The following is a 23,377-nucleotide window of genomic DNA, read 5'->3' on the forward strand; positions in this document are numbered from 1 at the left end:
CGAACGATGATGATTGTAAAAGAGTGCTTGGGCAAGTGAACAATTCCCCTACAAAGGCACTTGTCCAAGCGGCACCATTGCATAGCATTTCGCATAAGCATGATGATTTGCATTGCCTCTTGCATAACCCTATACATTGGCATTCTGTTCATATAAACATGCATTCGTGTGCATTTATCCCTTTTCACTCAGAGTAGTCAAACTCTAGATCCACCATATTCACAGCAACTCACATGATAGTCTTCTAAGGTAGGCAGTCTCCCTTTGCTTCCACCTATCTTTTGTGCTTCACCGCATATCCCCCCATAGATTTCTTCATCATTGACACCCAATGGTGGTTGGGATAGCTTGTCTATTTTATGATGTATAGAGCATAACCATCCCTTTACTCTCCCCTAGGGGCACAAATTACTCAATAGGACAAACACTGATTAAAAAACCTATACTTAATGCTAAATCCAATCAAAGGTTTAAAGCCCTCAAAGGGCGGGGGAAAAAGGTAAAGTCCAATGTGGTTTCATCTACCTTTGCAAGTCCTAGTAGGCCAATGGACAGCCGACAAGCACCCTTTGTTCAATGCCTTGGCCTCTTTGGGGTGATCACTTGGAATCCCTTCTTGGAAGATGACCATCGCCCCTCTGTAGTCTTGGTAGGCCATTGGGGAGTTGATGTGCACCCTTTGTATGATGCCTTGGTTGCTTTGGGATGGGATACCTTGGGGAAAAGAAAAAGTTATGGGCTTAGGCTAGTGCAGTCCCTTTCGAGTTTCAATTTTGGGCCTAAGAGGGATATTTAGCTAAAAATGCATTATGCGCTGATTAGCCACTTAAAAACAACACCAAAATAAGTTTAATTAATTAAATTAGTGAAACTCTTATTAAAAGAAATACATCCATAGAAAAGTGTCTGTGTCCCATAAGCCAAACCCTAATTTGGGAGGACCCGGTCATCTATAAATAGACAAGCTGCCCACCACTCAGCCTCAATCTCGTTTTTACAGCTTGCAGGTGCCTTCTCTCTGTTGTCCACACCCCATCGCCAAGGATATTTCAATTTGAGCTGCTTCCCGCTCTACCTATCATTAGGTGCCTATTGTTCAGCCTATCTACTGTTGTTCATGACTATTTCCATCCTTCCAGCTTCTTGTCCAGTCAAATAGCTGCCACCTGCTGCCACATGGCCCATTTCTTGCATTTGCTGCACTGTACAACCAGCCTGATTTGTGGTTTGATGTTCCTGGAACCACCTAACCTGCCACGTCATCATACACATCTGCGTTTTCTGTTTCCAAATCTGCCTGATCTACCACATCATCAATAGTGTTGTGTCTACCAGATTTGCTGCATCACCAAGCTGCCACATCATCAGTACTTGCCGCATTTGCTGTCCATCTACTCCGACTGCCCATCTATCACTAGGTTGGCCATCATAGAGCTGCATTTGCTGCTACCAAACATCTTCGGGGGCTGCTTGTTGCGTTTCAAGATCCATCAAAGTACAACACACTCTTCTACTCATACTCTCTACCCCGGTCCTCAAGACATGGGAGTTCAGGGATCGGCTTTCACCTTACATAGAGCTTTTGTTGCATTGAGCATTGTATCTGTTCATTGTCTCTATGTTAACCCTAACCCTTGCATAGAGCGTTTGTTGCATTGGGCATTGTATCTGTTCATTCATCATTCTGATACCATTATCTTCTATGTTCATTGTCTCTATGTTAACCATAACCCTATCTGTGTTTCATTATCAGTCTATGCATTTGTCATAGAATTGTGTTTGTATTTTGTACACAAGCATTTCTTTAAAGAGGATGGTTGTGTTGTGTGGCTTTCATTATTCATGATGCTTTGCAGATATCAACACCTATGGAGACTGCAACTGTGTAATATTGAAATTTGATAGAGATCATTCCATCCTTTTCTTCAAATCTCATTCTTTGTTTTGGAGCTATCATCTTTTCTCTTCAAGTTCATTTCCTTATAATGAATTTCTACAGGGTCAAGCCATTTTTGGGAGAGTTGGGGTATGTTATCTTGGGGGTCAAACTCGGCAATAATTTTCGTAGCATACACCTTGCTGCTGTTTAGCTAGTTAGCTCAGTTTAGTTATGACCAGGCACCATAGCAGATTCATTGTTAGATGTTAATTTAGGAGTTTCACCCAGCAACAACTGGGGTATCATTTTCTTCTCAAGCTGCTACTTTGGTTTTAGTGCTAAGCAAGGTTCCACAAGCTTGCTGTTTGGCCAGCTATGGTGTAGACTTCTTAGTCACCCGAATCCTCCTGATACCTTGGGCTACCAGTAATGCCTTGAATACCCATCTAGGCTCAACTGGCTTCCATCTATACCTCCATGCATGCCTTCTTTGATGTCAATGGCTGTGCTTACTTGCAAAATTCTCCACCTAGATTGGCACTTGCACACAGTGGAAACTATTTCCTGTACTCTTGCCTTTATGGAATATTCTTGATCTTTGCAGTTGGCTTGTGCTTGCTAGAGAGGTGATTTTTTGTACTCAGTCACCTTTCTTTATGGGTGACACCTTTTCTCACTCTTGGTACCCTCTTTCTCATCTCTTGCATCCCGTCTGCTCTGTAATTTTCTGCATCTGCTGCCCCTCTTTTTTGTAAAAACCTATTCCTGGGCATAGGCAAGGCCTTTGGCACTGCGTTTCACCCTGGCTTGCTGTGTTTGGTGCTGGGAAATCCTCTTTTCAGATGTGTTTTCTATGGTTGCTAAGATCTCTCACCTGCTCAATTCCATCACCTTACTTCTTAGCCTTGCATTAAGGGGTTCAAACTTTCAACTCTGTTCCATTAACATACATCTACTCTTGCTTGGGGTTTAATTCTGTGTTAGCATGTCATTGAGTTGCAACACTATGCACTCCATTTGCTACTTTTTCTGACCAAGATACTTGTGTTAAGTCATTCTTTTCTCATTCCACATCATTGTCATTCATGCTCAATTTCTTACAATAGGAGTAACTTTGACTCTCTTAGAGTCAACTATGTTTTTCACCTTGTTCTGCAAAGGCTGCCCAGCCTTCCCATATAATGAACGTAGGTATGTCTCATGAACCTGGCCCTAACAGCTGTGCTAAACCTTTTCAAGAGCTAGATCTCCAAGGCAATTAAAAACCTATGGGAAAACATGCTCAGCAGGTAGCTGCACTTGAAGGGGACTGTGAAAGTGAATTAACACACCTACTGGAATCTTTTCTTAGCCCAAACAATCGGAAAAATGGCTCTTACCAGTCTACTTGAATTGAAAAGTTGAATGAATTCAGTCCATGACTCAGCACCAGAAGTAAGGGCCATTCCAATCAAGATTGATCCTGTGGCAGCCAAACCCTGCATAGAGACTTCATGTGTGAATGATAAATAAATTGAAAACAGGTTCAATAACAAATTCAACTCTAGAACTTGCCCGACATCAGAAGGAGCTGATGTAGCTGCAATATACCAATCCTTAAGCACATCACATAGCACTATCAGGATCAAATTATAAACAGCTATTTCATCAGACTCCATGGTGTTTAATCAATCACGCCCTTATACCATCCATTTAGAACATTTTAAACCTAGAAGCCTTGACTAGCCCAGGGCCCATATAGCAAAAACCATTAAATTCAAACCAGATCCTGTGCACATCTACAAGGAAAACTGAAGACCTTGATCATATTTTCATGTAACACCTACCAGCCCCTATATGCTAAATAATACGAAACTATCTCTGATCCTTCCAGAAAAAATTAAATGACAAGTCACTTCAGTAGTTAGCCCCACTATGCTTCAAACCAAGATAAATAACTCTTGCAGTGCAAAAAGCTCCTACAACAGGCACAAGTGAAAAGTGCTTTGTTTTTATCTCAGTTGCAAGCCAATCTGCTTAATCCTGTGAGAATGATGCAGAATTGGGATCTGACAAAAAACAGAAATTCACACCATTCTAACTGACCATTCAATTAAGTGCAAACAGCTGATTACAATCCCCCAGCCATTGCACTGGAATGGTGTACAATAAGATTAGCTTATTTATCTGGAATGAGACAGAGAGTATAAATGTTGATCAGGAATATGACTCACCACAGAGAACAGTTTAGAGTCCAAAATTTTCAGAGGCCATCCATTTATCTCTTCCTCTGAAACACTTGGAGCTGCTGGCCGCCACAAACCAAAATAAGGTAAAAGTGCAAAGGCACCAACAAATAACGACAAAGTTGCAAAAGGCCAAACTGGTACTCCCCCCTTTGAGCTGCGAGTAACATTTCACATCACACCTCTCTCTCTCTCTCTCTCTCTCTCTCTCTCTCTCTCTCTCTCTCTCTCTCTGCATACAGGGTAATTACATTAGTTAATATGAATGCACACTACAAGAGTCACAAGAGAGCTATATGCACGACAAAGGAACTGAAGAAACTGCAGCATGCCAAGACACCAAATCATCCTAGAAATGAGGCCCTCATATTGTATGATGCTAAACTGCCAATGTAGAAGACCTCTCAAGCGGCCAATATGATTGTGCATTCCAAAATGGAGATTAAAAATGAACACGTTCCGGATAGTCCATTTATGCCAACAGGCACAAAAGCACAAAAAGTGGAAAACAATCATATCATGTGTGGCTGCTCTCTTTTTCTTTTGGTAATGAGTAGTTTGATTATATCAAATCACAGAAGTACAAAAGTCAATGTAGGATCACTGAAGAGACTGCCCATCACCAGTGTGGCTGCTCTCTCTCTCTTTTTTTTTTTTCGTAATGCTCTCTCTCTTTTTTTTATTCGTAAATCTCTCTCTCTCTCTCTCTCTCTCTCTCTCTCTCTCTCTCTCTCTCTCTCCAACAAATAATTGTTTGGTACTATATTAATGGATCAGACCAACAGAGGCTCAAACTAATTCATGAGAGACACACACACACACAGAGGAAGAAAAGACAATGAGACAGAGAGACAAAAGTGTTAAGAGACCTAGAAATTGCCACAAGTTTATCACATTTTTCTGGCTCTCAAAACATTCCCAAAAACAATATTTCATAAATATGATTTTCTGGAACTTTGATAGGATAACTAGCTCAAAAGGTTCTACAAAAGGGAAGCTTTGGTATGCCACTTTTATCCCCCACTATTGCAAGTGCCAATTCTCCTATCACTCCCTATTGCCTTCACCATCCGCTTTCTTCTTCTATCATCATCGCCATCATCTCAGCCTGCTGCCTGCAATCTCCACGCAAAGTCACCTGCTGTTTTTGTCATATTCTCAGTAATTTCCAGCCCTCTGCAGCTGTTGCAATCATCAAATTTGTTGTGTTCATATTTCACCTTGCCAGCCCACCTGTGGCATCATTCAGCAACTGCATCCGGGCTTCTGTACTGAACTCCAAGAGAATGTTCAATACAATGTGGACTGATCAGTCCTTGCACACAGCCCAAAGCATCAATGAGGACTGGAATGCCACCAAAAGTTGGAGCGTGCTATGACCAGCCACCAGAGGGACTGCTATAAATAGCCAAAGATTGAAAAAACTGGCTGACTGCTGTCTCTACGGCCAAAAATGCTGGCTAACCTGATCTAGGAGATGAAAAGGCAGAAGAAATGCTGATTGCAATCTATATACCAGTCACCCTCAAACATCATTGTGAAAATCAGTTGAAAGGAGTATCTTTTGAATGGTAGCTTTGATGGCAATTCTATTGGTGCCAACAGCGTCGAAAGTGGAATGGCAGTTCAATTGATGAGCCCTCCTCTCCTATCGCTGCCTCACTGAGGCTGGGAAGGAAACCTGCAGCCCTTGTCCTATCACAATGCGTGATCAACTGCAGCCTCTCTTAGAGCTCATCTAGCTGTGGCTCCTTCCTCTCTCAGCCTCTGGATGCTGGAATGACCCTCAGCCAGCCTGCAAGCAACCTTCTCTCAGCTTGCTTGAGTAATTTTAACAAGTGGCAGCCTTTTAATTGTAATTTCCAGCTTTAACTAACTTATTTTCAGAATACAATTTCCAAACATTAATTAATTAACTATTTGACCCTACCCAATAACTGGCTAGTGCCCATCCACAATTAGTGTGCTAACCCCCATGGGACATCTAATGGTCCCAACATTGATTGGCCTTGGACTAGCATAATTCATTAATTAATGCATAGAATGCCTGGTCCCACAATGTTAACACTAGACATTTAATGGCCCAATTAATGGCCTAGACCCCAAATTGATTCCAAGTATCCACAAGTACCTGCCCCACATAACCTTGTATAACTTTTGCCGATGTCACCCATTGTTCACTTGGGTTACTTACACCATCACCATGACTTAACTGACTTGCACTTCACATGTGTACCTCGCATGTGCATAACTTAATAATGCCAAAGCTAAGCATTGAAGACACACATCCTCGTGGCACATGGAAGCATGAAATGAAGGCTTCATGCAGAGGTCCATTGTATTGTCCTTTGTGGGACAGTGGGCCACTACTAACTCCGAATTGAATCTCCAATCTGCTCATTAGCAAAATGGTACAAAACCTTGATGTGCTTTAGTGAGCATGAAACAAAAGGTTCTTAGCGATCATATCATCTACATAAAGGATGACTAAAACACATCTCCAACCCACAAACTTATAGTAAAGGTTGGGATCATGGTTTGATAGGTGGAAGCCACTCTATAGAAAGAACCGATTGATCCATTGGTACCAAGCCCTAGGAGCTTGTAGCAAGCCATAGAGGACCTTCCGCAACCTATAGGCATGATCCTCCTTACCCTACACATGGAAACGAGGAGGTTAATCAACACAAACCTCCTCCTCAAGGACACCATTCAAGAAGGCAAACTTGAAATCCATCTAAAACATAGGCCACCATTGATGGGCTAGAAGGATCAAGCTATCCCACATAGTCGACATATGGGCCGTCTGTGCAAAAGTCTGAGTAATCCAAGCCAGCCCTCTATGCAAAACCCTTGGCAACAAGCCTGGCTTTGTACTTGTGCAAGGTGCCATCGGTCAAGTATTTGGTCTTATAGACCCATTTCACACCTATCACCTTTTACTTTCCTAGACACATAATCAACTCCCAAGTATGATTTCACTCGATACAATCGAGTATGATTTCGCTCAATACAATCGAGCTTCCTACATAGCATGGTGCCAAACATCCTCTCCTAGAGCTTCCTCAAGGGTCAACGGTGGTAGACTCAAAATCTTGTAGTATCTTGGATACGGGCATAGTTCACACAAAGTGAATTACCCTGCTTTATATGTAGCCTAGCTTATCTACGTGGGTCCACTAGTGTCTTGGGAAAGTGAGTAACTCCCAAATCTCACATAAGCTATTGAATCCACCAGGGAAACAACAAGATGATCTTGCTACAATGGAGACCTAGAAGCCTCGTGTTCTTATGAAGTACATGTCTAGGTAAGAGACTCACTCTCACAAGGCAAAGATGCATCCCCCTCATCAAAAGAAGATGGATCCCCCTTTGATGGCTCAACACCCGCTAAGGAAACCTAAGGGGATGGGGTAGGGTTAGGAATACTTGGTGAAGGAGGAACCAACAAGACTGGAGGAAAAGCATTAGAAGGAAGAGAAAAAGAGGGGCGGTCAAAGACAAAGGAATAGTGCCAAGAGGTATCTTGGAAGCAAGTGGAGAGGCCGATGACAAAGACTCATTTGATAAAGGACCACCTGCAAAAGAATCACCATCAATAGGAGGGCTACTATCTAAAACATCATCAATGCTATCAACTCATATTACATGGCTGAAACTTGCAATTTCTATAGCAACAAAGAATAAAAGAACAGCTATCTCTAAACTTGGGCTGCTCAAAATAAGAAAGAAGCAGCCCCAAATAGCCAAGTTAAGCTTTCCAAATGAGTAACCAGCTACTCCTTAATCAAATCTCATTTTTTTAATAAGGACTAATTAATGACTTAGTCATTAATCATAAGTGAGTTGCTCACCGAACCAAATTTAAGCTCAAGGCTTACTTTATAACTCTAGTGCCCTAACTAAGCTGCTAACTAGGCAAAACTTTCAATGTAACTTAATTCTAAGGTGCAAAGTTTCAATTTAATGAAAGTTTCACATTGCACCTTGTTACTTTTGCCTTGCTCTTGTACCACACAGCCCATACACTTGTCCATTGTATGCCTAGTGTCCAATCCCTCCTTACTTGTGCATTGGTCATTTCATCATGCCAAGAGCTAGGGGTACCAAAATCAAAGTTTATTTTACTTAAAAATCTTCGTAAAGTTCAATTAAATCATCAAGTTCATTTTCCATTATAGTAACAGAGGTAGTCCACAATGCTCTACCATTAAATAGGTCATTTCCAACATGGTCCCATTCGCATGCTCCACCACACTAGTCTCTAATGCTATATTTGGCTAGGAGAACTCCATCCAAATCCCATGCTCCTTGCAAAACCTATCAATCATATCAGATCAAAACTTGTTGCCGTGATCAACTTAGACACCTCAAATTGTGAAACTAGCTTGCATTTCAACAAACACCTTCCAATCACAAAAGTTGGAATATGCCTCATGTTTTGTATTCTAGAAAATAGGGCTCTACATATACTCGCTAAAATCATCAACAGTTGACATTAGATACTTGGTCTCCCTGAGGGAGACTCTACTCATAGGTTTGCACAAGTCAACACAAACCGATTGAAACAAAGTAGATGCCTTCCGAGAGGCAACTTGTGGATGAAATTGCTAATGCTGCTTATCCCCAATCACCAACTTCCTCTAAGATACTTGTCAAATGGAATCAGAATTCAAGTGCCCATAAGGAGCATGCCAATGTAACCCAAGCTCATGTGATGACTGCGCTGCAAAGGTGATGGGCCTATAGAGCATACCCCCTTGAGTACTTACTCATAGCACAATACTGGTAGATACATCTTCAATGGTAACTGCATCTTGGGTCAAGATCTCTCAAGTCCCTAGCTATGTGAAACCATGAACACACGAGATTAAAAACAAATCAAAAACATAAAGTATTTCAGCAAAAGAGTCCTAACAATCTAGTAGAAGGGGTATGCTCCTCGCTCCTTGACTCACAAAAGAATTGTCACCAATGGTAACGAAACCCCCTTTAGAACAAGGGTCCTAAAGCCAATCCTAACAATGAGTCATATGGGGTGAAGTGCCACTATCCATGAGCCATGGCTTCTCTAATGTGGAAGAAGCAAGTGCAATGTCCTCAACCTTGAACAAATGGACGAAGACTCGACTCTCTAGTCATCGGTGTAGCCTTCAAATCTTTAGTATTATTCTTGGTGCTTGGCTTTAAATGGGAGTATTTTTTCCAACACTTCTTCTCAAAACGAGTGCCTTTCCCATACGATGGGCACTTCGGCTTTGACTTCATTTCATCTTTCTTATCTTTCCACTTCTTGTTCTTAAACTTCTTGTTGTCCTCGTTCCCCCCTCCCGAACCTTCAATAAAAGCCTTAGTAGAACCAGATCCACTAGCTCCAATCTCCTTGGGTTGCTCTTTGTGCTCCAAAACAAGCAGAGCTGATTCCTCCCATACAACAATGTCTTAAACTCAAGAGGTGAGAAATCATACTTTGGAGATGAAAGATGGGTGATGAGAATCATCATCATATATTTTGATGAGCTCATCTTACCAAGGGATGCAAGCTCGTCCCATAATTTGTCCATCTTCTTGATGTGATCCTTCGTACAAGGAGAGCCATCAACAAAAGTCATTTGGAACTTCTTTTCAATGACAATTCGATGAACAAAGGTCTTCTACTAATAGAGATGAGTTAGATTTATCCAAACCTCCATTGCAGTCCAAAATCAGCACATATGTACAAGGACAAGATTCTACAAACTCATAAGAGAAAATATCGTGCTCTAGAGTTGATACAAATCCAAAGAGTTGTTGGGTGTTGTAAAGGCCCTTACACTACTCCAGCATATATATTTATTTACACATGTGGATACATCCTTGCAGATGTAAGTGTATCGTACCCTAAGTATAAATACATTCTTTTATTCTTTGTGTGTACCACACTAGTACACACCCATTTCTCGACTCTCCACTCTCTCTCTACACTACATTGCTAAATACACTTCGATTGACGCACACACTATCTAGGTGCTTCCTCTCACACCCTTCAAACTAGTATTTGAGCATTGGCAAGAGTGTGCGTACTTCCCAAGGAGTGGATCGGTCAATCTCTGCATGAGTGTGAGCTGACATGCAGTCATGATCAATGAGCAGTCAATTTAACTAGCAGGAGTGAGACGACAAGCAAGCGTGTAAGTCTGTAGCAAGCACAATCGCGACCAAGCAGGCAACAACCAACAGCACCCCGGACCCTGGGAAAGTCTACCTAGGGAATAACCATGCATGTGATATTGAAGGAATGGGCACCATACACCTAGCTCTTGAAAATGGTCAAGAACTGACTCTTCATGATGTTAGGTATGTACCTGGCATTAAGAAGAGCTTGTTTTCTATTGGGCAGCTAGAGAGCAGCAATTACTTCACTACCTTTGGTGGTGGAATGTGGAAGATACAGAAAGGATCTATGCTAGTCACTAGAGGCGGTAAAAAGGCAACTCTATTATCTTCACTGCAAAGCACTTCCTGAAAGGTTTATTGCAAATGCAAAAGTGCAATCACACATGGAGTTATGGCACAGGCATCTTGGACACATGAGCCAAAAGGGTTTACAAAAACTTTCTTCACTTGGAAGAGTTGATGTAAAAAACTCAAAGCTTAACTTTTGTGATGACTGTGTTTTGGAGAAACATGTAAAAAATTCATACTCTCATGGAGCCTCTGTTAGAGATCATAGCCTGATCAGGGGATCAAGGGCAGCAGGGCAGGTTTGGTGGCAGTCTGCACAGTCGGACTGCCACGTGGCAGTCCGACTGCCTGCAGCCCAGTCAGCCGAACGACCTGTTCTGGTTGCGCCCTATTTCTGGCAGATCTCGGCTATTTATACCCGACGTTCCCAGCAGTCTTACACACTTCTCTGACGCAGATTACAGACCGGTGGCGCGCAGATTCTGTCTCTGTTCACAGATTTCAGACAGCAGACAGTGCAGACTGCAGCAAACTTCGAGGTGGACAGCAGGTTGCATCGTCGAGGTGGAGACACGCAGTCCAGCGCACTGCGCCCGTGTATATCTTTGTATTCAGCATTCTTTATACAGCAGATCTTCATCATCCACTATCTCTCTCTCTCTTCTCTCTCTGCGTTCTCTCTCTCTCTCAGTCCTACGCTTCCGCACCGCTGCACTCTGACATGGTATCAGAGCAGTTTTTAAGGGCTGACTGAGCGCAGAATCGACCTGAAGAGGAGTTTCCATCGCGACACAAATTTGCGTTTTTTGCGTTTAAGGGCAGACAGGAGGGCTGCGCCTTGGAACAAGGCTGAAACGAGTGTGGGCGCACAGGAAAGGAGTACAGGTGGTGGATTTGCTGCTGTTTACTGCTGTTTGACGCGGAGGAAGTTTGAGTTTTCAGCCTACAAGTGCAGGTTTTGCTTTTTCATCGCCTCCGGCGGGTGAAGAAGCTTCAGGACGCGGAAGAGCCTTAGCAGGCTGAGTTTTCCCAGTCAGAGGGGACTGCTTTTGCGTTTGTGAAGGCATTGCAGGTGAAGATGTCTACAGAGATGGACTTGGAGTTCCAGGTGATTATGGACCGGAAGGTGCCTGTCTTACCGGCTCTTCCTACAGATCAGAAGCTCGACGGCGACAACTATCACATTTGGCGCGTCATGATGTTGGCCATCCTTGAGTCCTATGATTTGGCGGAGTTGGTACAGGAGGAGATTGACCGGCCCTCGGTAAGAGATGAGTCCAAACTCTCTTCCGATGCTCGTGCGGAGTTGGCCAAGGCCCAGTCTCATTGGGACAAACTGAATGCCAGGATTCGATCCTTTCTCTTTCTATCATGCACTACAGCCGTGATCGCTCACATCGAGCACTTGACGGTGGCTCGGGAGATATGGCAGGAGCTTGATCAAATGTACAATCGGATGACCCTAATGAAGAGGGTTTCTTTGGAGGTACAGATGCGGACCTTGTCCGTCAATAAGTCTTCTTCGCTACGGGAACACATTAACAAGCTAAGGCAGCTACAGATGCAGGTTCAGAATGCGGGGAAGCCGATTTCCTCCGAAGACATGGCGATCACACTATTGTCCCAGTTGCCGCCACGATTCGGTACATTTTACTCTACCCTTATTGCTTCGAGGCAAGAGTCTACTCTTCGCTGGGAAGAGTTAGTTCCTATGGTTTTGGACCAAGAGGAACAGTTAAAGGGACAGAATGCTTCCAAGTCGGAGGCGCTGACAGGTCAAGCCTCTCAGAAGAAGGGGAAGGACCAAAAGAAGAAGAAGGGGGATAACAAGTCCAAGAATGACAAGGACAAGGACAAGGACAAGGACAAAGATTCCACATGCCATATTTGTGGAAAGATTGGCCATTGGAAGAAGGATTGCCCTGACAAAGACACGAAGGACACCAAGAAGAAGGACACTAAGGATTCTGGAGCGGTGGCTGCACCCTCATCAACTGCATTTCTTCATCTAGCTGTCATTGAGGACGCTTCACCGAATGCTTCTGATGTTGCGATGACGGCTCCCCAGGCTCGAGAGTGGATTGTTGATAGTGATGCCTCACGGCACGTGACTCCTTCATCAGATGGTGTTGCCCAGCTGCGACCCTCGCATGGGCAGATTCTCATTGGAGACAGCTCTTCAGTTTCTATTGCAGGTCGGGGTAAGATGCAGCTTATTCCGGATGGACGAGGTGGTACCCATACCTCAAAGGTTCTGCATGTTCCTGGATTAGGGTACCATCTCCTTTCAGTTCATAAGATTTGCTCCCTTGGTCTTTTGGTGGAGTTTGACAGTTCTATGGTGCGAGTCCTTGATCGTGGATCAAGGAAGGTTCTCTCATCCGGATATGAGGAGAACAGCATTTATAAACTGAAGTCTTCCACTGCCCTCTCTACTCTTCTTCTTACCTCACAGTCACAGTCAGAATTATGGCATGCTCGGTTTTGGTCACCTGAACTATGACTATCTTCGGAGGGCGTCACGTGGACAGCTTGTTCGAGGGTTGCCGGATATAGTGGTGAGCCAGCAGCCATGTGTCTCCTGCATTCGAGGGAAGCAGCATAGGGATCCCATTCCCCACACAGCTTCGCGGCGGTCTACTTCACCAATGGAGCTAGTATCTACGGATCTATGTGGCACTATGAGGAATGAGTCCTTGCGTGGGAGCTCATACTTCATGCTGATCGTGGATGACTATAGCAGGATGACATGGGCCTACTTTTTGGCATTAAAGTCAGAAGCTTTCTCGCACTTCAAGGATTGGCTTCTCTTTGAGGAGAATCAATCAGGCCGGAAATTGAAGACCTTGCAATCCGACAAGGGAGGTGAATTTGTGTCTAATGAGTTTGCTCGGTTTTGTGCAGATAGAGGAATTCACCAGAAGTTTGCCAATACTAATACTCCTCAAGAAAATGGTATTCTTGAACGGAAGAACCGCAGTGTGATCGAGATGGCGCACACCATGATGGAGCACCGACAGACCCCTCAGGTTCTATGGGCCGAGGCTGTGGCTACTGCCGTCCACATCCTCAATCGATCCCCTACTTCGGCCGTGGAAGGAATGACCCCATCTGAGGCTTATTTTGGAACGAAGCCAAATGTTTCTTACTTTCGGGTCTTTGGGTGTGATGCCTATGTTCACATTCCCAAGGCTCACTGTGATAAATTTTAAGCGGCTTCCCGAAAACAGGTATTTGTTGGCTACAGCTCCCAGTCCCAAGGCTGCCGACTGTATGATCCCGTCAAGCGGGATGTGTACACTAGCTGTGATGTGCGGTTTGTGGAGGTTCCGGCTACTTCAACGTGTGAGGAGCATCCCGTTCTTGGAGATCCAGGGGAGAGTTGGGCTCCTTCTACAGTTCCACTGGAGCCCGTGCCTTTTGATTATGATTTTGTTTCTGACACAGAGTCTACTGTTCCACCAGACACCTCTGAGGAGTTGCCGCTGGTGGATATTCCAGAGTCTTCTGCTGATGGAGAACGTCGAGGGGAGGTTCGGCCTCCTCCTCGCTGGGCCCGTGACACACTCCGTGATTCAAGGATCGAGGGTGTTCTTGAGGAGTGGGGACCGCAGGATGGTCCGCGGCGGTCACGGAGGCACCAGGAACATTCTACGAAGCTTGTTTGCTCCAACTATTGTTTGATGACCCGTGTTATGCAGGATCGAGAGCCCACCTCCGTGAAGGAGGCTTTACAATCCGCCCCATGGAAGAAAGCTATGAAAGCTGAGTTGGAGGCTACTGAGAGGAATGACACTTGGTCACTCGTGCCTCGCCCCCTGAAGAAGAAGGTGATTGGAGTCAAGTGGGTCTTCAAGACCAAATACCTCAGTGATGGTACTTTGGATAAGCACAAGGCTCACCTTGTTGCTAAAGGTTTTGCACAGCGCCCAGATATTGACTGTCATGACACTTTTGCCCCCACAGCTCGTATGGCGACCATTAGAGCTGTTCTTGCTTTGGCTAGCCATAGGAGATGGCCTGTTTATCAGTTGGATGTGAAGTCCGCCTTCCTGAATGGTGATTTGAAGGAGGAGATCTATGTTGAGCAGCCTCCTGGCTTTGGTTCTTCAGATGGGAAAGTCTACAGGTTGAAGAAGGCCTTGTATGGCCTCAAGCAGGCTCCGCGTGCATGGAACGAGAAGATTGATTCGTTCCTCCAGTCTCACTTGGGATATTGGCGGTCCAAGGCCGATCCGCAGCTGTATGTTCACACTTCCGAGGATGGTTGTGTGTTGTTTGTCTTATATGTTGATGATTTGATTGTCACAGGTGATGCTGCACAGCAGGTCCAGGAGACGAAGTCAGCTTTACATCGGACGTTCGAGATGACGGATTTGGGTCTACTCCATTTCTTTTTGGGCCATGAGATTTATCACTCTCAGAGGGGGGTCTTTATCTCTCAACAGAGATATGTACAGGAGCTTTTGGTGTCTTTTGAGATGGAGGATTGTCGGGCCCTCTCTACTCCTATGGATCCGAACTGGAAGGCCACTTCCCATTCAGCTTCTCCTTTGGCGGATGCGTCCCGCTATCGACAGTCGATTGGGTCCTTGATTTGGCTTCTCAACACCAGGGTTGATCTATGTTTTGTTGTTGGGCTCTTGGCAAGGTTCATGAGTGAACCTAAGACGGTGCATTGGCAGGCTACTCAGAGGATACTTCGGTATCTGAGGGGGACGTCTGATTTAGGGATTCATTACCCCGCAGGGACAGATGGGTCAGATCTTGTTCTTGCAGGTTGGAGCAACTCGGATTGGGCCGGTGACGTAGACCACAGGCGGTCTACTACAGGTTACTGTTTTACTTTGGGTGCAGGTGTTATTTCATGGAGTAGCAAGAAGCAGCCCACGGTAGCCCTTTCGTCTATTGAGGCGGAGTATCGGGCCGCGTCTTCCACCACCTGCAAGGTTGTGTGGCTTCGGAGATTATTGGAGGAGCTTGGGTGCCCCTAGACTCGTCCTACACTGCTGCGATGTGACAATGAGAGTTGCATTGCCTTGGCAAGGAACCCTGTTTTTCATACCCGGACGAAGCACATTGAGATCCAGTACCACTTCATCCGAGAAAAGCTTCTGGATGAGACCATCACTGTGGAGTATTGCAAGACGGAGGACAATCTTGCGGATTTGTTTACGAAGGCACTTCCTCAGGCTCTACTTCGGAGACATTCCAGATCCCTCAGGCTTCTGCCCTGTCCAGGCTCTGAGAGGGGGTGTTAGAGATCATAGCCTGATCAGGGGATCAGGGGCAGCAGGGCAGGTTTGGTGGCAGTCTGCACAGTCAGACTGTGCAGACTGCCACCAGGTAGTGTTAGAGATCATAGCCTGATCAGGGGATCAGGGGCAGCAGGGCAGGTTTGGTGGCAGTCTGCACAGTCAGACTGTGCAGATTGCCACCAACCTTAGAGATCATAGCCTGATCAGGGGATCAGGGGCAGAGGTTGGTGGCAGTCTGCACAGTCTGACTGTGCAGACTGCCACCAAACCTGCCCTGCTGCCCCTGATCCCCTGATCAGGCTATGATCTCTAACACCCCAGACTGTGCAGTCGGACTGCCACGTGGCAGTCCGACTGCCTGCAGCCCAGTCGGCTGCATTTAATGCAGCCGACCGACCTGTTCTGGTTGCGCCCTATTTCTGGCGCCCTATTTTCTGGCAGATCTCGGCTATTTATACCCGACGTTCCCAGCAGTCTTACACACTTCTCTGACGCAGATTACAGACCAGTGGCGCGCAGATTCTGTCTCTGTTCACAGATTTCAGACAGCAGACAGTGCAGACTGCAGCAGACTTCGAGGTGGACAGCAGGTTGCATCGTTGAGGTGGAGACACGCAGTCCAGCGCACTGCGCCCGTGTATATCTTTGTATTCAGCATTCTTTATACAGCAGATCTTCATCGTCCACTGTCTCTTTCTCTCTCTTCTCTCTGCATTCTCTCTCTCTCAGTCCTACGCTTCCGCACCGCTGCACTCTGACAGCCTCTAGGAAGGTATGTATCTTGGATTTAGTCCATTCTGATGTATGTACCATGCCAATAAAAACTCATAGTGGTTTTCATAAAATGGGGGCTTTTATTGATGACCATTCTAGAAAGCTATGGTTTTACTTGCTTAAGCTAAAAAGGCCATTGGACATCTTTAAAAAGTTTTATGCACTTGTTATTACTCAAAAGGGCTTAAAATTAAAATGCATAAGGAGAGACAATGGAGGAGAGTATGTATCTAAAGAATTCACTAAATTTTGTGATGTCAATGGGATTAAATGAGAGCTTACAGCTCCTTATAATCTATCATCTAATGGTGTGGCTGAGCGAATGAATAGCACTTTATATGAGAAGATTCGGTGCATGCTGTCCACAGCTAATCTCCCGCAATCATCTTGGGGAGAGACACTTAAACCATAGTGCATATTTGCAACCGATCTCCACATTGTGCACTTGAAAGTGACATCCCTGAAGAGGTTTAATCTGGCAAACCTGCTTCACATGACCACTTAAGGGTCTTTGGTTGCAAATGCTATGTCCATGTACCTATTGATAGCAAAACCAAACTTAACATGAAATCCCACAAAGGCATCTTCATGGGTTATGGAGATGAAGGTGAAATGGGCTATAGAGTTTGGGTTCCAAGCATGAAAAAGATGCTACGCAACCGAGATGTGGTATTTAATGAGTCAAAGCTGCTAAAAAATGCCACATCTAGTGACTTGGACAAAAAGAAAGTGAAATTTCAGTATGATCGGCCACTTGAACAGCCATCAACCACCACTGAAAATTCGGCTCCATTTGATGTTGGTTATGATAATCAGTGTATCATCGTTGAGCCAAAAGACATTGGGCAGCAAAGAGATGCCAAAAATCAGCTTGGGCGACAAAATCAACATGCTGAAAATGAATTACAGCAACCTAAACATGTACTACAGCAACCTAAAAATGCAGTTCAGTAGCCAAATAATGAGGTCATTGACATTCCTTTGGATGTGGATCCATTACCTAATAGCACAGTTCATTGGGTGAGAAGGTCTACACGTATCAAGAGACTCTAAATAGACACGAGCCGCTCTTCAAAGTAGGGGATATGGTTTTTATTCGTGTACGACCCTAGAAGAGTTCCTTATCATTGGGAGAATTTAAGAAACCGAGTCCAAGGCATTGCGGGCCCTAGAGGATCCTCAAGTGCCTAGGGCCCAATGCCTATAAACTCCAACTCCCCGAGACCGTAAAAGTTCACAATGTATTTCACATTAGCCTACTAAAGAAATATGTATCCAATCCTAGCCATATACTCAATTATCAACAAGTTGTAATGCCAAGCCAAGGAGTGCTTGAGCTCTGGCCAGATAGAATCTTAGATATTCGAGAAAAGAGATTGAGTAGAGCCCTCAAAGAGTACCTCATCCAGTGGAAGGACTATCCAGAAGAAGATGCCACATGGATCAACGAGAGTACTCTCAACCAACAATACCCCCAATTCCTTTCGAGATGAGGACATCTTGATTCCTTAAGGGGGGAAGGATATAATACCCCCCCCTCCCTTGGTGGCCCCCGTAAGACTCCCCCCCCCTTTTTTTATAATCAAACGAAAAAAAATTTAACGCTCCCCCCTGTCCATGCCGCCAACTGGCGGACGGAGGGGGAGCTGCAATGAGATGTCAAGCACAACGACAAAGCTGCAGATGTGGCAATGATGTCGAGGGCGCTGATAAGGACAACGGGCACACCACGATTCCTTCTCTCCCCCTCAACCATAGTCTACATGGCGGCAGCCCACCTAGTCGCCTAAATGGAGATAGGGGGGAGGGGGCTCCATGCCACACCATTCCCCCTCTCCCCCCCCCCCCCAATAATGCTATAAAATCCACCCCCCCCCAGGCGAGACCACACCATTCCCCCTCTCCCCCCCCCCCCCCCCCCAATAATGCTATAAAATCCAACCCCCCCAGGCGAGAGAGGGGGGGATTCCCCCGCCCCCCACAATAATGCTATAAAAATCCCCCCCCCCCCCCCAGGCGAGAGAGGGGGGCACCTCATTTTCCATCCCCCCCTGCTGTCGGATTGAATGTGAGAGAGAGAAAGAAAGAAAGTAAGTAAGAAAGTAAGAAAGATATATTAACGTCTACATAAGGCCAATGTGGCCTATGAGACAAAATCCAAAGTACATCCATGTCTAATGTCATCTCATCAGTAAGGTAAAGATAACATTACAAATAAGTGGGTAGCCTATGAAACAATACTGAAAATAACTATACAATGGGACTATACTAGGGTTGAACCATGTGTAGTGTTGTTTCATCGATAGAAAAGAAAAGGAAAGGAAAGGAAAGGAGAACCAGATCTGATAGAGCCATGTACAAAAGTGTGGTGGAGACTATGGACTGTAGCTAATCTCAAGATCTACATATGATCTCAGCTATGATGCGGTCCCTAGCTCCTTCACTGATATGCCTGGTGGTGAGTCTTTAGTGTCTTGTGATAATGGCTCCAATCCAACTGTGGTGTGGCCTCCTCGGACGTGGTCCTGGTAGACAGGGTCGTCGTGCTCGACGAAGGGAAATGGCTCTATCCAATGTGACTCCACGGCGTAGCCTGTAGGGTGTCTGGCAGGGTGGCTCTGTCTCTACTAGGCTGGTAGTGTCAGTAGGGTCGGCTCTGTGGAAAAAGTCTGTCACTACTCTCTGTGTGTATCCTTCTGGATGAGCTGGCCTCCTGTCTCGCAGTCGTGCAGTTCAGCGTCTCTCAAGCTCCAGGAGGAAAAGACCTAGGCATCTCTATTCCTCATACTCCATGACGCAACGAAGAGGTCCAAATCCATCATGGAAGAGGCAGTGGTACCGTCCTCGTATGTCATAGTATATTGTGCATCTGCATATGTAATGCTTCTCCGTCTCAGACTCTCGACCACAAAGCTAGCAAGTCCTATCCTCCGCTAAGGTATTTGTCCATCTACCTGTCTCCATCTAAAGCCTATGTGAGGAGGTGCAAATCTGTCCGATAGCAACCCGTACGCTATGGGAGAGATGGGTGTCCATATATGCTGGCCGAATAGTGAAACCATCATCAAAGAGACACAAGAAATGACTCCTATAGAACTCCATCCTCGATCCTAGAGGGAGTAGTGAATGGATCCATGCCCTTGCTGTCTCAATCCTCAAGATATCAGCTCTGATCACCTGGTTTAACTTTGATCGGCTGAGAGAAAGTGTAGGGCAATCAATGCTATAATCCAAAGGTGGAAGACGATCAATATCCAAACCATGTAGACTCATCCAAATAGCCATCTGTGAAAACCAACAGTTATTCTCGCCTCCTCCTGCTAGTTGTCTAGATGAGGTTAGTGCCAATCTAGAGTATCTATGGCATGGAAGTTCCCATAGTCTGTGCCAAAAGGTCACTGCCCTAAAGAGTGCCTCCGTAACTATAGGTGTTGCCCCTAGCTCTGCTCTGACAATGGGATGTGGAGTGGAGGGCTTACTCCTAATCATGTGTGCTATCATCATGATCAATGACCTTTCCATGCTATCCCAACCATCATAATAATCCCTCTCTACTCCGATCTGATCAATGAGTGGGCTAAGACACTTGTGGACAAGCTGCAACCCCATACCTCTACTCCATATAGTAATGTAGATGTGACTAGGGTGTCAAACAACCAGAGTTTGGTGCGGGGCTCCTGGAACTGTATGTGAGCATATTGACTCTCGAGTGCCCCTAGTGTTGCATATCCAAGTGCCAGATGTGCCTCTAATGCCCCTCTCAACGAAAAACGTGGGCCAGAGAAGGTGACTCCCAAATAGATATATTCCCTCACGTTCTCCAATATGTCTCCCCCAAATGTGAACTGGTACATAGATCTAGTCACCCATGCTACTAAAGTATTGAAAACCATGGTTTTGGTCTTTCCAAGGTTCACTGTGAGGTCTTTATCTCTACAAAAGATATGCAAAGCATCTAGATGGCACTACAATCCCTTCCGTGAATCTGAAATGAGAACAATATCATCTGCATACAGTAATATTGGTATCAGCACCCTTGCCAGGCTGGCTCCAGCTCCTCCTCTTTGATCTATGTAATCAAACACTTCATCTATGTATAGACCAAACAATGTGGGTGAAAGTGGACATCCTTGTTTCACTCCTATGGTACTGTCAATCCTCTCTAATAGCCCCCCAGGTGCTCATACATGACCTGTCACTACCTCATATAATGCATAGACACCCCATCGTATACCCTCTGGTACTCCAATGTCCTGCAATCTCTGCATGATGCGTGTACGAGGCACTGTATCAAAAGCTTTGCAAAAGTCTACAAAGCAACAATAGATCCTCTTGTCTCGGGCTCGACCCTCCTCAATAATGGCTCTAAGTGTGAGAATATGGTCCAGCGTGGTATATCCTCATCTGAAACCTGCCTGTCCTTGTGCTCTCTTGCCTTGCATTTCAGCCCACTCACTGAGTTCATGCTCCAATATAGATCCATATATCTTGGCCAAAGTATGACCGATCATGATAGTCCTGTAGTTGCTAGGAATCAAGGGATCACCACTTTTAAATAGCGGGATTATAGTATTGTCTGACCAAATCATAGGGAAACCTTCACATACTACTCTATTGAACATATGTGCTAATATGGGTGCTAATATGTCACAAGCATGTGAGAAATGTTCTACTACTAATCCATCCTCATCCTGTGCCCTCCCATTTCGTAATCTATACATCGCATCCCTGACCATTTTCCACGTGAAGAAAGACCACTGTGTTGGCCTACAAGCTTGTGGGGGCTGCATAGGTGGCTGTCCTGGCAAGTCATACAGCTGTCTCCCATAGTCAAGCCAAGCATCTGGTGATGTAATTTGTATGGGGGGCTATCTTTCATGAAACATCTTCCATGCGCTCTTGCTATCCCACCCCAAAAATAGTTGATATATCGCTGCTTATGCTTTTGCTAAGTAGTCTCGTTTCTTCTTCCATACAAGGCGTTTGAAGAACGCCTTTGCTTGGCAATGTGTCTGAGTGCCTAGCTCCACTTCTCTCTGTAAGCGAGCTCGGGTGACTCTACACTCATCATCATACCAGCTATTTTGGGGAGCAGTAGATCGTGTGGGTCTACATCAGGGCAAGGTGTGTGAGAATGCATACATGGCTGATCCATGTATAGCCTCTGCTAAATCCCTTGTACATTCTTCGAACGATCTACTCAAGTCCAATGTATGTAAACTGGTCTACAAAGAACCACTATAGATATGTGAGGTGTCTTCTGTAAAGTAGTATTTGGGATGCCTAGGAAGGCATGGTGTTTCATGTTTCATATGTACACGAGAGCATGAATGTCGAAATAGTATGATCTGCTGCTATGCCAATTGGTCTCTTAGATATCTTAAAGTTTTGGATGTCTGGTATCAATGCTGGTGAGCCCATCAAGTAGTCCACAGTACTTACCCCTCCTTTGTGATTCCAGCATGTCAAATTGTCATATCTTGGCCATTGTGGCAGACCATTAAAGATGGTTAGTCTATGTGCACTTCCCAAAGTCAATAGGTGTGTCCCATAGGTACTCACTTCTTTATCCTGGGCTCTCCTACGTAGGCCTATTTCATCTATGTCGATCTCTTTGAACATGGCATATCATGCATATAAAAGTCACTCTGTCTATCTCCAGTTCGTGCATTGAAATCTCCTACTAATAATATGTGCCCAATGCTAGCATATCTCATGATATCTTCATGAAGTACATCAAAGGGAGATCCATCTCATGTGGCATAGGTAGAATTTGCAGGAGGGAAGTAGCATATTGCGATGAATATATCCCGTGGTCTTCCTGTATGTATCCTAATTCATAAATATCGTGCATCATCATCTCTTTTCATTACTTGCACTATCCCTTTGAGGTCTTCCCGGTATAGTATGGCCACACCTCCAAAACCCCTAGTGCTTCTCGGTTTTCTAGCTATTGGACGAAATGCGCTTTCCCACATGTATCCCCGCACGTCTGGTAGTCAGCTACCTTTACATTGATGTGTTTCTGTGCACATTGCTATATCTATGTTTCGAAAGCTATCTTCAAAGGAACCAACATCCAAGCTTTGGGCTCCATTACAATTCCATATTGACATCCAAAGTGTCTCATAGGCCTCATACTGTCATGAAGTCCTTTTGTCAGTGAGGATGACTCATTCATCCCTATAAACAGCCCACTTTCCCTCTTTCAGAGCCTCCAATACCTTGGGCATGTGTTCTCTGCGATGTGCTATTTGTGTTGGGGTAAGGTCCTCATCCAAATAGATCTTCTCACTCTTGAGGGCTCTCCTCTTGGAGAGGAATGCCTTTTTTTCTCTATATCCCCAAAGCGAAGAATTAGAGCCTTGGACTTAGAGTCCTCTTTCCCCACTCTCCAAGCACTGACGATAGATACGTCTGAAGCCCCAATTTTGTCAGCAAGTGTCTTAGCATCTTCCTGTGGGCTGCTCTTCTCCTCCCATCCTACTACCTGTACGTGTAAAACCCTAGCCCGTCTCCTAGCCTCTTCTTCCAAGGTAGCATTCATTACTTCCGTCTTATTCACGGATGTTCCCTTATTCTTTTTTACTACCTCAATCCATGGGCTGGCTTCTTCTATTTGCTTCTGTGTTGTCTTTGTCACTTCTGCCCATAAGTGAACCTCCCTTTCACATGCCTTCAAAGCCTCTTTCTCTTTTTGTAGTTATTCTTGCACATTTATTTCTTTTTTCTTAAATGTATTCAATTCTTTTCCCAGTTCTAAGATTTTAGATTTGTAGGCATCTACCACTTTCAAC

The 23,377-nt window shown here is 44.9% G+C and overlaps 1 protein-coding gene across 1 annotated transcript in view; it reads right to left on the minus strand.

Moving 5' to 3' along the window:
- Positions 1 to 23,377, minus strand: part of LOC148031808 (uncharacterized) — a 45,117-nt gene that overhangs the window by 10,912 nt on the left and 10,828 nt on the right. Inside the window, exons 3-4 of the mRNA XM_087685478.1 lie at positions 4,093 to 4,261; positions 3,259 to 3,357 (exon numbers count right to left, since the gene is read on the minus strand). Of these exons, the coding sequence (XP_087541604.1) occupies positions 3,259 to 3,357; positions 4,093 to 4,261 (268 nt within the window). The remainder of the gene's footprint in view (positions 1 to 3,258; positions 3,358 to 4,092; positions 4,262 to 23,377) is intronic.

Source organism: Lygodium microphyllum, chromosome 9 (assembly GCF_053477565.2).
Source record: "Lygodium microphyllum isolate KBCC chromosome 9, Lygodium_microphyllum_v1.1.10, whole genome shotgun sequence".
Taxonomy (NCBI): Eukaryota; Viridiplantae; Streptophyta; class Polypodiopsida; order Schizaeales; family Lygodiaceae; genus Lygodium; species Lygodium microphyllum.